General features: G+C 38.2%; 1 protein-coding gene across 17 annotated transcripts in view; it reads right to left on the bottom strand.

Moving 5' to 3' along the window:
• Positions 1-2810: 2810 nt before the first annotated feature.
• Positions 2811-15656, bottom strand: part of AKAP13 (A-kinase anchoring protein 13) — a 169821-nt gene continuing 156975 nt past the window's right edge. For 4 of the 17 annotated variants that reach the window (XM_075207724.1, XM_075207741.1, XM_075207742.1 and 1 more), the window contains 11 exons: positions 14492-14673; positions 14054-14136; positions 13254-13442; positions 11860-12021; positions 11474-11544; positions 10151-10189; positions 9975-10025; positions 9447-9887; positions 7847-8156; positions 5455-7607; positions 2811-5423 (listed from right to left, as the gene is read on the bottom strand). In XM_075207724.1, the coding sequence (XP_075063825.1) occupies positions 7558-7607; positions 7847-8156; positions 9447-9887; positions 9975-10025; positions 10151-10189; positions 11474-11544; positions 11860-12021; positions 13254-13442; positions 14054-14136; positions 14492-14673 (1578 nt within the window). In that variant the 3' untranslated portion in view covers positions 2811-5423; positions 5455-7557. The remainder of the gene's footprint in view (positions 5424-5454; positions 7608-7846; positions 8157-9446; positions 9888-9974; positions 10026-10150; positions 10190-11473; positions 11545-11859; positions 12022-13253; positions 13443-14053; positions 14137-14491; positions 14674-15656) is intronic. The other 13 variants (XM_075207739.1, XM_075207729.1, XM_075207732.1 and 10 more) reach the window with 13 other exon arrangements.

The raw sequence follows: 15656 nt of genomic DNA, 5'->3' as shown, positions 1-15656 counted from the left end.
GGGGAGATGGTTCAGCAGCGGGTGATCACGCCGCTGCTGTTAGCGGCTAACGGTGCGTTCCACTGTGGAACGCAAACGCACTTCCGGTATTAGCGTCACTTCCGGATAGTGCTTAGGCCAATAGAATGATAATGGGTGGAGTCCCAACGCGTTTCGTCCTGCTCCGGACTTTCTCAAGGGCTTGAGAAAGTCCGGAGCAGGACGAAACGCGTTGGGACTCCACCCATTATCATTCTATTGGCCTAAGCACTATCCGGAAGTGACGCTAATACCGGAAGTGCGTTTGCGTTCCACAGTGGAACGCACCGTTAGCCGCTAACAGCAGCGGCGTGATCACCCGCTGCTGAACCATCTCCCCCTTTTTTTCTTCATTTATATTTTACCTATTTGATTAGCTGATACATTGGACGTTTTTCTATCATTGGGACAAAATACTGGATTATTGCTAAGAGTGAACTCCACACCCGGTAATCTTCAAACCGCAAGTATCATTTTTACATGGAATCTATACAACTATTTGTCTGATTCATTCATCATTTTTTGATACATGTTTGTAAACGTGACGGATTTCTCTGATTTGGAAGTTCACAACCCTCGTGAGGACTGTTTATATAATTTTACATTTTTACATTTAATATGGGGCATGTATCCTCAGCAGCACGCATCACCAATCTGGATCAATAGAACTGTGATATATGGACTCTTTTTGACAAGATTTCCTTCAATGGTTTTCATTTATGTCTATGAATTATCTGTTCAGATGCAGTCTGATTGATATTATATATAATATTGTCTAGATCACGTTATTCATTTCAGCGATATTAATCCCTTAATGTACATATCATTATTTCTCAATTATTAGCCATATATTCATGGTAACACGTGACTAAACCTTTTTTGTATTTTTATTGTATTTTAATAAATGTTAACAACCATCTATTGATTGATTTTATAACATCTTTGGATCACTAGTTCTGCATTATTTGGTAAAACATTTGATGAGCGCCCAGCATTATAAAATTCTAGACAACCTATTTTAAGAAACTTCTTGCAAGGTTGTACCAAGTAGTGATGATGTGAATAATCCACCAACTACGGGACACTAGGATCCTGTGGAGCAGGATGGTGTCACAGTTTAATACCACAGAGACACTAGGACCCAGGGAACCCTGCCGAGAGGCTGCAAAAAAAATCCAGCCTTTGAGTGAAAAAAATACTAGTTAGGGGAAGGATCCACAGTGTGTGTACTGAGGAGACACCGTGGTGGAGACAATAGAGGAAAACACGGCTAATTAACTAGAGTAAGACAGCAGCAGTGAACAGAGAAACTGATAGAGCGACAGATGAGCAACAGTGGTAAACGTGGTGAGACACAGTGGGAAGGAAATCTGACACTAAAGAGTGTGAGAGGTGGCATTATAAAGAGAATTTGATAGAAAGATAACAGAAGAGGATGAGACAGTGAATGAATCGACAGTGAGATACATTTACATGTTTGCAAGTAGTGACGGTTACTCTGACAGGACAACTCAGGAAGTATGCTGAACAATTTGCCGAACGTTATCTTTAATCTCTAGAGTAGTGTGATGTTATTTCAGGGACAGATACTCTTATCTAATAGTCACAGCCACACAATACTTCCATTTTAAACTGTAACCAACCGTCACCTGAGACATTCTCCATCTTGTGGTTGTCATCTCAGCGACATTGACCATCGTGTGCTTGTCACCTCAGAGATATTCTCCATCTTGTAGTTGTCACCTCAGAGATATTCTCCATCTTGTAGTTGTCACCTCAGAGATATTCTCCATCTTGTGGATGGCCTCCATAGTTCCTAGCAATGTTTATTTTTTTTCACAAGCACAACTGATCTGTTGTGCAGAACTGTAAAAACGTGTTTAAATCTACTGTGATTTCCATAAACTTTCAGCAAAGCACTGAAAGACAGTGAATATCGAATTCAAGCGTTTCATAAATGTTTTTCATTTATTGAAAGAGAGGAATAAATGACTAAACGTACACATAGGAAACGCCTATAGAACTACTACGACAGAGTTATTAAAGAGATATTGCAACACAAGTCACTTTAGTACTACACTGAAGATGAGATACAGCTAATAGAACATAGCAACTTCTGCAATTACAAAAGGTCTGCTCCGTTTTTTTCTGCACAAATATTTTCTGTTTAGGAAGAGCACATCATCTATCCAGTTTGCATTAAGTTATATTAAGAGTAAAATATATGTGAATAGCATTGCTTTATAGTTAGAAAACTGTATTCATATTGTAATTTGTTGCTAATCCTTCTTTGTCCAGACAAATTTTAATGACATATTGTTCCTGCATAATAAATCTGACGTAATTTTAATTTTTTTGCCGTCCTACTTGTATTGGGGACCCGAGGGGGTTCTCTGTCCCACTGCCGTGACATGACTAAAAGAAGAGCATCCAGAGACCAGGTACGATCCACACAACACTCGAACGCCTACCGCTAAGAGTGTCATAGAACCAAATATTGCATATAGAAGAAATTATACAGCTGTAACATACAATAGTTGCAATGTTTAATGTTGCACATATGCTGAATGTGCAGCTATGTATTGGACAGGTACTTTTAGGTTTGTGTATATCAGAGCGCAACTAAACAGCAGCCTGTTCTGACATCACAGCTTTAGAATGCCTATTACACAAGCTCAGAAACTAAACAGCAGCGCATTTAAAACGGATTGCATTATTTTTAATTATTCATACCGTTTCCGAAAGAGCATTTTTTTTTTTAATTAAACATGATCAATAACTAAATACACCAGTGAAATCTAGATAAAGAATGGAATTTATTAAGAGAAAATGGACTTTACAGCAGATAACTAAGAAAAAAAGATAAATTAAAGCTAGTTACAAAGTAAACTTGCATATTACAGATAGCAATCATGACTTGTACAGTTATAAACTTTTTACATACTTACACATTAACATAAAATAATTAAGTTCTGTTTTTTTTGTTTCAACTTCTTTACAGCATTTAGAAAAAAAACCAATAGCATTTAGCATAGAGTTTTGGGTCATTTAAAAACCACAGTAATTTTACAAAGCTAGTAGCGCCATGGCACAAAACACGTTGGTCGCTAGTTTCTCACCAGTATTCCCCTGAATGAGGAACAGGTCTGTACTGAGATCCTTAAATGACACCTACATGTACCTCAGTACAGGCATGTATAAAACAAAAGCAGAGGTATACATGGTATTATAAACCTCCTGAGCATTTTTGTAGTTTACTCTAGTGCAGTCCAGGTTAGTACTATACATGACAGTACAAAGCTAATTTTTCATTTATGTACAGACAGGATGAAATGGAATGCCATTCATTTTTAAGAATGTTTCATATTATCATGAACTAATCATTTTGTATACATTTAATATGTATATAAAATACATGCAACAGAAGTTCCATGTTTACACTGAAAGCAACATACTTTCTAGGATACCAAACAAAATATTGTGCCACCTCTACACCCCAAATTTTGCATATCAAGAACTACACTGTACTATTATCAGTCTGCCCTACTCAAACTGAGTCTTCCTTGTCCGATATAAACAAGCAAGTTTGTGCCTTAGAAAACTGATGGGGTATGGTCTAATAACTAGTATTCAATTCATAAACGTGTAAATAAATTTGTCACCAAAAAAGGATTCAATCCGAGATGGGCTATTGTTTATTTTTCATATTTGTATAGCACCCCCATATTATGGAGCGCTTTCAGGGGCCTTGATGAGGAGATCATATAGGACAAACACATTTTTCCCCAAGTAATTTCTTTAAACTACAATGTATTTTTAGTGGGCATATTGAAAACGTAAATTTTTTGAAAGCAAAATATTGTGACATTGGTGTGACATGCAGTTCTCTCAGAGTATTAAAATATACAGGGAGTATAGCCACCAACGGTCACAGTCCAGGTATGTTTAGTGGAAAAATCAGGACTGTCCTAGGAAAACGAAGACAAGTTAACACTACATATATTACATTTTCTAAAATTTGACAGAGCGAGCAACCAAAGTTTTGGAAGCCATGATTAAGTGATATCAGTGTCAACCTGGGTACAAAAGAAAGCTCTTCTCTGCAGCCATAATGGATAGAGAACATGTGTCATGCTGTCACAGAATCAGACTATGGTATAGATAATTAGAAATAGTAAACATACCAAATCTTGCCAGAGACTCCCCTTTCCCTTGGCATAAGATTATTATAATACTCATAGTTGAGGAAGACAAACCATTTCATCCAGTCTTACAAAAATTAGCTATATACAGTCGGAAAGAAAAAAGCGTGATTTGATAAGTAACATGGTTATATTGAAACGGTTGGCGCTTCTCTCTGGCCTGTCCAGCAGGCGTAATGTCCGGGGTAGTTGGAGAAGGAATGTCATGGGTATTGTTCTTATCTTTTGTAAAATGTTTTATTTTCTGCCAAAAAGTTCAACAGAAGAAACAAAATCAATAACCTATAATAAATTGTAACATTGTAACTTTAAAAAAGTGAATAAATTTATATTTGCATTGCAGTTACCTTGGCAGTCAAGGGAAACAAAAACACTCTCACAGGCTTGAACTGCCTGTTTGTTACACAGGGCATCTAATACAGTTTCTGTGAGATTAGACCACACAACACAATAAGTGCTCTTTTATTCCTTAGAAAGCAACTTGGATGAGGTCTCAAGCAGCAATAATTCAAATAATGCATTTAACGCTTCAAGAAAGGTGCTTAAACCCAACATAAAGCATCTAGAGGCAACATTATTAACAGGTTGTGACCCAATCCTGCTATATACAGTCTATGATCAGTGTGCTCTGATCTTCAAATGGTTTCTATTCTTGTTAAATAGGAACAAGTCTACAATAGGAAAATACTGCTTACAACACATTACGCGACACAAAAATACAATGTGCGTTTTAATATACAACATATTAATTGGGAAACAAGATTTCAGTGGCCTGGGATATTTGGCTTCTCAGTGTAACCCTTAAATGTTTACAGCATATTTTTTCATGATAATTCAAAATCATAAAATTGCAATATTCTTCATAGACCCAACTAACCTTATAGCTACTAGCCCAAGTTACTAACATAGCTACATGAGCTTACTGAAAAATACCACAAGTAAGAAACCACAGTGGCAAAGTCCCTGTAGGAAGAAACTGAGCATAGTTACACCTCCTACAATAAGGATTCAGTCACACAGAATGTACACCTCCTGCACTATGGATTCAGTCATGCAGAGCACCTCCTGCACTAGATTCATGCAGAGGGTACACCTACTGCACTATGGATTCAGTCACACAGAATGTACACCTCCTGCACTATGGATTCATGCAGAGGGTACACCTCCTGCACTATGGATTCAGTCACACAGAATGTACACCTCCTGCAAACATGGATTCAGTTATGCAGAGCACTTCCTGCACTACAGATTCATGCAGAGTGTACACCTCCTGCACTATGGATTCAGTCATACAGAATGTACACCACCTGCACTATGGATTCAGTCACACAGAATGTACACCTCCTGCAACATGGATTCAGTTATGCAGAGCACTTCCTGCACTACAGATTCATGCAGAGGGTACACCTCCTGCACTATGGATTCAGTCACACAGGACACCTCCGCATTGTACAGAGATTTCCTCATTTTTGTTACCAGCAATAGGTTACTGAACAATGTTGATTGTCATTATTTCTTATGAAATTAGCCATTGTGGAGAAGACTTATAAAGTGCATAGTGGTATTATACCATTATGGATTTGTGAAGGTTTAATTAAAATTTGTATTTCTCATTTACTGTCCCCATATTCCATCTGTCACTCATATTTGTAGCATTTATCAGAGCCATAAATCCACATTTTGGAGAGTGCTAGGAAGCTGTGATATCATGTGACTGATTATGGTTGGGCCATATTTACTAACTATTGTCCCTACTCCAGGCACCTATTTAAATGTTTATTGTACCATTACAAATACATTTACGAATACACTTTCTTCTTTTAAAAGTCAGAAGGGGGTAGGCCTATAAAACCTCAGCTTAGCAAAAATGTTCATCCACAGCCAATTGACCGCACAGTCCACATTAGCAGCAAACCGGACAAATCCTAGCACAGGCATCAATATTTGGGGCAAATATTCAGAAATTCAGTAAGCTGGTGAGATTGTAAAACAAAGACTGCTACAATGCAACCGAATCGGGCACAATGACTCTGTGCTTAACCATCAAACTCCTCCTTAGTCTATACAGAAAATGTACTGCCATATAGGTCTCTGTATAAAGTGTATTACAGTATTATAGTTGGGACCGCTCATTTTTATTTTCTTAGCCCAGCAGTAATAAACAAACTATATCCCCTACTGTGTCTAGACACAAGCTTTGTCAAACAAAGCAGAAATGACTGCTTGTATTTAATGGTGAAATGTGTCTAAGCCCCAATGCGTGCTTACTATAAAACTAGTACAAGTAATTAACAAGTGAATAAACCATACAAAAATATTTAAAAAAAAGAATGGCTGCAGGTTTGAAAATGAAAATATGTTGAGGATTAACTGAAATTATAGAGGGGACAGATCCCATCTGTAATAGGTCAGAAAGGAAACAAATACTACTTTAAAGCAGTTGTTTTTCCCAAACAAAACAAAGGATCTGTGCAGAAGAAGTCTTGCTGGTCACAAGACAACCTTGGCACAAAGCTAAATCTAACTTTCCCTAAAAGAATGCATAGTTTGCCCTCTACTGGCCAACAACAAAATTACCACATGGTGCTCTGATGAAAGCACAAACTTGCACAAGAAAACAATAAAGATTTAATGTCCTTATTGAGCACTGCCAAAATGACTACAGTTTTTAAATAATTTACTTTGGGTTTAAATCTATATCTAGTGTAATCTCAGAGACCTCTACTTCATTTTCATCCACAATATCTTCCTTGTTCAGAAAAACAAGAAACCCCAATCTCGGAATCCTATCCATGATAACCAGCAAGCTAATGGGTGCGTAAACAGCAGCAAATATCTTGAACTTAACAGTTGGGAAATAAAAATATATCTGGATTCTTTAAGATGATCAGTAAAAGTGACATTCGCAATGGTGCTGACGCTGTACAATTCTGGAGGTTGTTATGATACACAAGATTATGTTGTTGCAGTCTACTAAAATGGAACAATGATATTGAAGGCCCCAAACACATCATTTTATGCCTTTAGCGGTTGTACTTGGTTAGAAAGTATGTATCCTGGTTATTGTCTTCTAGGTTCAACGTCCCATTATTCTATATGCTGAAGACTCCTGAAATGGCAGGCTGTTCAATAATAACAGGGTGGGGAGGATATTTTCAAGGACCAAACAATGGGAGCTGACAGTGAGCAGCACTGCAAACCCATATATAAAGTGTAAAATAAGCAGTAACAAGTCTAATTTCCTCTTGTAACATATCCAGTTTTTATTGTGTGAATGTCCATGTCCCAGTGTGGAATGAGACTGTACAGTAATGATGTCCTCTATAAAACATGACCATCAGCAGAAGATCTCTTCTTCTTGAGTTGGACCTCCTACAGGAAAGGAATCTGAAAAACAACAGTTGAAATTGATTGGTCCATAGAATGCTGAATTACAGGATGCTTTCCATCTTGTCTCTATATCTATTTGTCAATAACTTCTTTCTTTTCAAAGAACAGCAACAAAATAATGAATAATAAAATCACCTTTAAGGTCTGCCTGAAAGTAGCATTACATGAGAGATTTCAAACTAAGCAGAGAGACCAATTAACACCTTTATTTTAAAGGAATTTTCAGTTTAACTTACCTGTGGTTGGGGAACGGCTTCCTTTACCCTTCTTCTTTTTGTCCTTCTTTTCTTTTGGTTTTGACAAATTGAATAGGCGATTGGTGGTAGGTCCCTCTACTGATTTATTAGTCTGACTCCCAAGCAAATTGAAGTGGCCTTTTCCTTTTTGTTTACTGTCTGTCCGTAGCAAGCTGTCCTTTTTTGGGGAAGCAGACAGTTCTGACTCCAAGGGCTCCTGTTTTGATGAGCTAGAAGTATACCATTTTGAAGAGTCCGTGCCATGAGTGAGTGAAGACACCCTGCTCAGTTTATCATGCGGACAGGAAGTCTAGACAAAATAAGAAGCAATATTAAACATTTAATGATTAGACAGGCTAGGCTTAGTGTAGGAACTATTTTGGCATGTGTGTTAATAAAATAATTTATTCAATGAGGGATATTTATAAAATGATTCTATAGTTAACTGTGTAGAAAAACTGGTGTTTCCCATGTCAACCAATCAGACAGTAGATCTCACATTTCACGTACAGCAAAATGAATGAAAGCAAATGTCTGATTGGTTGCTGTGGAAACACCAGCTTAAATAAACATATCTATATGTATCTATATATCTCTCTATATCTGTAATATTTCTATATCTCTATATATTTTTTTTTTTTAATAAATGTCAAACTATCCACGACCATTAAAATCCTCTTATATTATTTCAACATTTGAAGGGAACACTGCATTATTCCAAGTTTATTTTTCATGTTTGGCCTTTTTCCCCACACAAATTCCCTCCCACATGAAGCACCCACAACTATTTGTAGCCATGATTAAGCAAACAAAACAAATGTAATTTTGATCTGGCGTAAGTTACTACATCTGTTCCTATATGTATGAAGGTACAATAAATTGATATACGATATGCAATCGAGGACCCTTTTTCTTTAGGTTAGAACACTTGGAGCTGGATCAAAATCTATGCCTGTACTATTATTACACAATCTCTCTTTTTAGACACAGCAAACCCACTCATTCTGTACCCTGAAACAATGTATTGCATCTGCTAGTGGTAATAGGTGGGGCCTATAGTGATACATATCCCACACTGCTAATTACCATTATTTGAGGACCACAAATACTGAAATACAATATAAGCTGTATAAGCCTTTGCTAGGGCGTCTGTTCCTTCAATTTATCTGCCAGTTTTGGCTCTATTCAAACAAATGGGTCTATTCAAACATAAGAATGGAACGGTTTGGTATTCACTTGATTAAAAGAGCTCATACATTTCATCCATGCTAATTGATGCCATATTAACTTCAACATTCCATTCAGAGGTAAAGAGAGCTTGTACATAAATTGTTGGTCCCCATGATAAAAAGAAGGTGCGCACCCAGAGATTATTAGAGGGGGCAGGAGGAATCAGAAATAGAACCAGGGTTCATGGTTCATTACCTGCTCTGTAAGTACATGGGTATACAGCTTCCATTTAGAAAAGACTCAATGATCACCATACTATTTCAGTTTCTCAAACCATAATGTGCAATAATAAAAAAAATAAAAAAAAAACATGGCCGGAAGAAAGCCTCATGTGTACGAGCTTTTAATAATAAACGTAGAGCACATCTACCTGACATGTACGGTCTGATTTGTGACTTTTTGAAGATACATTCTCCATGTCTTTCTTCAGCTGTTCACGTTCCTTCTCCAGCTGTTTTTGTGCCGCTCTTAGGCGCTCCAGATCATGTTGGTATTCATCTTTCTTGGTCTGCAACTCGATCCTCTCTTGCTCTAACTCCTGCAGACTTTTGTTTGTCCGCTCTTCCCTCTGACCAAGCCGAGCTTCCCGCTCCGCCAGCTCTTTCTCCCTGGATTCCCATTCTCGCTCTCTCCTGCGTTTCTCTTCTTGGTGTTGTGCTTGCTGCTTCTGCAGATTGGCGAGCTCTTGTCGCTGTTTTTCCAAGTTGCGTTGCTTCTCTTGCTCAATCAGGGAGTTTGGTCTTGAAGACGTCCGCGTTAGGGCTCGCAGCTTCTGGTCCTCGATAAATGTGTCTTGCTGAACCACTACAGTCTGTGATGAATGAAACTAATTAGACCACTGATCATGGTTAAATTCCACCACAAAAGACAAACCTCCAAGGCACTTTAACAACCTTACCTGTAAAGTGGTCAGAAGCTTGTGAAGATTGGCGACACTCTGAAAAACTTGCTGCAATTAAACAAAAGGAAGCACAGTCTATGTGTAAGTCATCGATGAGCTTATTTATACAACATCAATACAGTTGCAAATATTACTTCAGCATACATATTGGAAAGTAGTAAAGACTTTATTACCTCTCCATTTCTTTTAAACATCCCACTGGGAACTACTCCCTACAGGGTAAAAATAAATAAATTAGGAGTTGTTTATAGCCAAGACATCTCCACATAAATATTTTGACGATATTTGGAGACAGTTTGGACAATTACTGAAACATCACTCATGCAATATCATTCATTGGACTACTCAAAAGACAGATACATATCACCTAAATGTATTTATTCCATAAACAAAAACACATCACAACTAGAGAGAGGCGCCAGGCTTAAGAAATCCCCCGACCGATTTGTAGGACCATCTCTACTCAAGAGCCAAAATAACGGTTATGAAAAAAAACGACAAACTAAACATAAATTATATTGGCACAGTTCCCTTTATATAGAAAACATTTATCAGAAAAAAATAAATATTGTGAAGACTGGGATTCACACCTAAATAATGTTAGAAACCTGTACAGTAATATTACAATCCCTGTTTTGCTGTTAACAACAAATCAATACAGAAAATAAAAATAACAAATCTGGTGGGGGACAGCGAGGACACTCTTGTGCAGAGCTCCTGGCCCACATATTAGAATTACTGATTTAGAACAGGTTTAAAAGTGATTTTCAGACACGCACTACCAAGGATACATTAGTAACGTCTTCCAGAAGGCCACCAGCAGCGTTCACAGCGTAGGCCGCTACAGGAGGATAGCAATTTGCTGGGCAAATTATCCAGAGTGAGCTTCCAACACTCCATGCTGAGGGAACCACAGACAGCCAGGGGGCCATACACAGCATCTATCCCCAGACACACTGGCTGGGTCCATTTGGAGCAATTAAGCAAACAGAGGGAGCCTGTCCCACCTGTGCTTGCCTATTACAGTATTGGAACATACTTCAGATCCACAGCCCACTAAGGCTGATTTTTGAGACATGAAAGGCATTTTATGTCCTGACCTGCTAAACCCACAATCGATCTGCATAGTTCCACCTACAAGATAGCCCCTTTATATTAATTCTTCTTTGCAGAAATTTGAACTGCATAGAACTGGTCAGTTTGTGGGTATGAAACTAAGCAGAGGAATCAAACAGGCAGGTGATATATATATATGGGTGGCAGCTGGATAACTATTGCTCACTGGAGGCGATATGCACATGGAGCATTCTGCTTCCCGAGGGAAGGGAGATCACTACACAATGTATTCTAAGCATTATTTTTCTGAGATTAGAAAGAAGATAAAAATGCATTTGCTATAGTTATAAAACTGTCCCTTTAATAAACCATAATCTATATTTAAAGAACAATATATGATGATGGCAATGCTGTAATATTATTATAGAGGATACCTGTACCTTTTTCAGAACACTGTCAGATTCCGTCCTGCGCAGATCTTGAGTGTCTTCTCCTTCATCTTTCTCTCCACCTTCAAGTGTGAAATGAAACCAATGTGAAATCAGCATGATTATTCTACCACAACCCTCATTAGCAAATGCACTGCAATTCATCATTACATGTATAGCCTGAAGTCTCTATATAGCCTTATTGTCACACAGAACACTAATACAAAAGGAGTGTTATACAAGATCACAAGGTATCATTTGCTTCATTAACATAAAACAAAATGATTATTACATTAAAAAAAGTGGTTGTGATTTGTGATTTCAGTGACTGTGAGGGAGAGGACCAAATAAAACTAAAAATGGTGTTACTTTAGCACAGGTTAATGTATCACACTTACTTTTACAGGCGTTAAGTTGATGGCTGTCAAAGCCTCCAAAAGTTTCTGCTCTTCGAGGGAGAGAAATTGGCCCCACAGCAGCCTCCAGGTCTGTTGGACTAGGAACCTGCTGTACCACGCTGCTCCATACATTCCGGTTCACCAGAACTTGAAGTGTTTCAACTGAAAGACAGACACATAGCTCTAACAAAATGTGAACAAAAAGCTGAAGGCTCTAAATGAATAATAAGCTGTAAAGGTAAAGATCTCACTTCTAGCCACGTTGCACTCTAATACATTATATTATATCGCTCAATGTTGTGTTGTAAAAATTTGGTGCAATCAGTTCCAAAAAGGAAAACAGATATTTTGCAGAATACTTTTGACAAGTATTCAAGCTAATTCTGAGACCATGAAATAACGAACATACCGGTAAATAGAATGTGAAGCAGTGTGCCACGGAGAGCCTCTGGAACAGTCCGTGAAGATACTCCTTGGCGATGTATCTCCAATCATTTCTCCTCGCACCCCATAGAGGTGCGCCGGAAAAAGGGGCGGAGATTTCTTACCATAATAAGCGGCAATGTGCGCAGCTGGACATCGCGTTGATGGCCGGCGGCACATGGCTCCAAATTGAATTCCCCCTATCGTGTCTATGAGATGTCACCTGTCCCTATATGTGGAATTCTTCAGCCTGTGAACTGATTGTGATGTCACTGGTTTCCAGTGATTTGATAGGTTTATATGAATACCGCTTCAGATCACACAATGGCTGCCTCCACATGTAGGCCACCTCAATAAAGAATCTGTTATACGCTAAAAGTTTAATTCAAGACAAGTCAAATCCAATGAGTTCAGTAGTTGTCGCCTCTACACAATTTACCTATGTCACCTAACATTGTGACCATTCTTCTAGAACTAACTGTTCTAATTTAAAGGCCTAGCTGACTTCCAAGATTTTTGTGACTGGATCTTGAATTCTACATTATCTTCAGGGGCCCACCCAAAAAAAACCCAAAAAACAGATCTGCTGCGCATGCACAGCAGCTACGTTCCGGCAGCACTGCACTATACAGCAGCCGCGGCGTTGTCAAAGAAGCGTCCGCGGCGGTGCTGTATACAGCACCGCCACGGACGCTTCTTTGACAGCGCTGCGGCTGCTATATAGTACAGTGCCTCTATGTACGGGCACTTCTTTAGCGGAGAGGAGGGGTTTCTGGAAACCCCCCCTGCGTAACGCCCCTGATCTTATGAACCTCTGGGTTATCAATTTAATAAGTTTAAGAATAGCTACATGTAAAAAGAGTAGTGGACACATTAAAGAGTATCCAAACAAATATAATGGCAGTGTTTAAGTCAAAAATATTGTGTTTTTGTTTTACACAGATAGAAAATGTGAAAGTCTCATTTCATACCCTCTTTCAACACATCTTTCATCACAGGCTCTCCTAGAGGACCCTCTGCGGTGTTTGCCCTGAAAAGACCTCTGCTCGATGCAGTCGGAGAGTTCTCTTCCACGGTACAGCAGTCTGACAGTGTCTGAAAGATCTTTTGTTTTTCTTCAAGCAAAGATATGATCTGTTCATCTTTTTGTTGAAGTTGCTCTGTATTTGGGAAAATAAAACAAAGAACATTAAATCACTACTATATGGTTTATCAGTAAACTCCGCAGCCAGTCTGAGTTTTTTAATGTTGGAACACTAGAAACACACTAAGCAAGGGCAGAATCTCACAATAGCCTTATTCCCAAAGTGTTGGGAGACTCTGCCACACCTTTCCCATTTCTGTAACAAACTGTTTACCAACATACTGATATGCCATGTTTCCTTTTGTATGTGTGTGCTTTGTTGTATTGTGTATGGTACTGGTATTATCCTTGTAGATCAATTTAGCAAAAAAGGTTTGCAGAATATTTATTTCAGTAGATGTGCCAGAATATTTTAGTATTATACTGAACTGCTGCCATCTTCTGGTTATGTGGGGAACCAGCAAGAAGAAGAAGAAGAAGAAGAAGAAGAAGAAGATGACACAAGACTGCCCTCAGCTGCACTGACAAACTAACAATGTTATAAATGGTGTTATATTAGTTTTTAAGAATATTAATGCTATTAGTTTCTTTTCAGTTGTGCTAAAGCTCTAGAACAAAGTACCTAAAACGAACTATGAATACACTTACTAAAAGGCAGCATATAACATAAAAGGTATAAATGTGCACCTTTAAGTTCTTTGGCTTTGGTGTCCCAGTTCCTCTTTTCTTCTTCTGACTCACTTGGAACACCCTCATCCTCATCTTTGTCTCTAAAACAATATGCAAGGTGGTGAGTGATGGTTAAAAAAGCATGAAAGCAAGATCATCATCATCAGCTATTTATATAGCACCACTAATTCCGTACCGCTGTACAGAGGACTCATTAACATCAGTCCCTGCCCCACTGGAGCTTACAGTCTAAATTCCCTAACATACCCACAGACACACATACAAACACACACACTGAGAGACTTCAGACAATTTAATAGCAGCCAATTAACCTACCAGTATGTTTTTGGAGTGTGGAAGGAAACCAGAACACCTGGAGGAAACCCACGCAAACACAGGGAGAACATACAAACACCACACAGATAAGGTTCTCATAGGTACAATGCTGCTACTTACATTCTGCCCATTGTTTCCTGAATAATTAGAATCCAACTGCTGCGATCTTCCTTACTACTGGCAAGTACTTCCACCATTTCGGGGTGTTCTCCTCCCACGCTGATCAGGAACAGTCCTTTCTCATCGTGTGCCACTTCCCTCACAATTAGCTTCTTCAGGGAAATCACTGTTGATTTTTGCTCCTTGAAATCAGGGAATATGGAACAGTTGTCCTTTTCAGAAATGTATGTATGAAACATTTTTATCTGCATTCTGTGCTTTTCAGTTGTGTATTTATATAAATAGGCAGAGCCATTTATCTTCAGTGTCCCCGGATAACATTAAGCTGCTCTCTGGATATAACATGTCCTATCCATGTGTAACAAACATGAACAAGGCTGCTGGAAGATGCAAAGGCAGCAAAACCCTCATTCTTCACAGTTCCCTCATTTCCCAATACATTTCCGTGCTTTTACACCAAAGTTACCCAGAGTATGATAAGTAGTTGTGTATTACTGCAGGTGCTCGGTACAGTAATTCCTGTTTTAGTCAAGTTAAAGAAATACTGTACACATAGTATACAGTTTTATGTTGTGTCATGGTAACATGTAATACTATACTTTATGGATGGGATATTTTACCATGTGTAGACGCTTTACATATTGGAGCAAACCATTTCACAACACAATACAATGTGAACAACTGCAAACTGCCTTGTTCTCCACCCTTTATACTTGTACCAGTGTATAGCCGATATACATACAAATTTGCTTTAAAAGAAAAAAAAAAGTAGATTAAGTAAAATGTGATACTATTTTTTTCTGAAGACCTTGAGCTATGTAGCATGCTATGGCAATTCAAGTTATGTACACATTTCCAACCTTTTATTTGGTATTTGTATAAAACATTTGATTATTGTTCTACCCAATATTGTGCTACCTTTTGAAAAGAAACCAATGATAATTTTTAAAAAACAAGGTTGGTTTGTGTGGGTAATGCAAAGGAGGATGACCAGCATTACTGCTGACAAGTTACTAGCCCAAAAAGTGCCAAAAATAGGCTCAAGAGAGGTGAAATAAAGGCTCGTCAATTTAATATTGCTCATTTCCTTTTTTTGGCTTGTAGAATGCAACATCACAAACAATGTATGGGATACTACAGTCTATTTCACTACAAACATAAAGCA

The sequence above is a fragment of the Mixophyes fleayi genome, chromosome 4 (assembly GCF_038048845.1).
Source record: "Mixophyes fleayi isolate aMixFle1 chromosome 4, aMixFle1.hap1, whole genome shotgun sequence".
NCBI classification, from domain to species: Eukaryota; Metazoa; Chordata; class Amphibia; order Anura; family Limnodynastidae; genus Mixophyes; species Mixophyes fleayi.
Note: the sequence above shows the minus strand (reverse complement) of the source record. Positions and strands in the feature narration are given on the sequence as shown.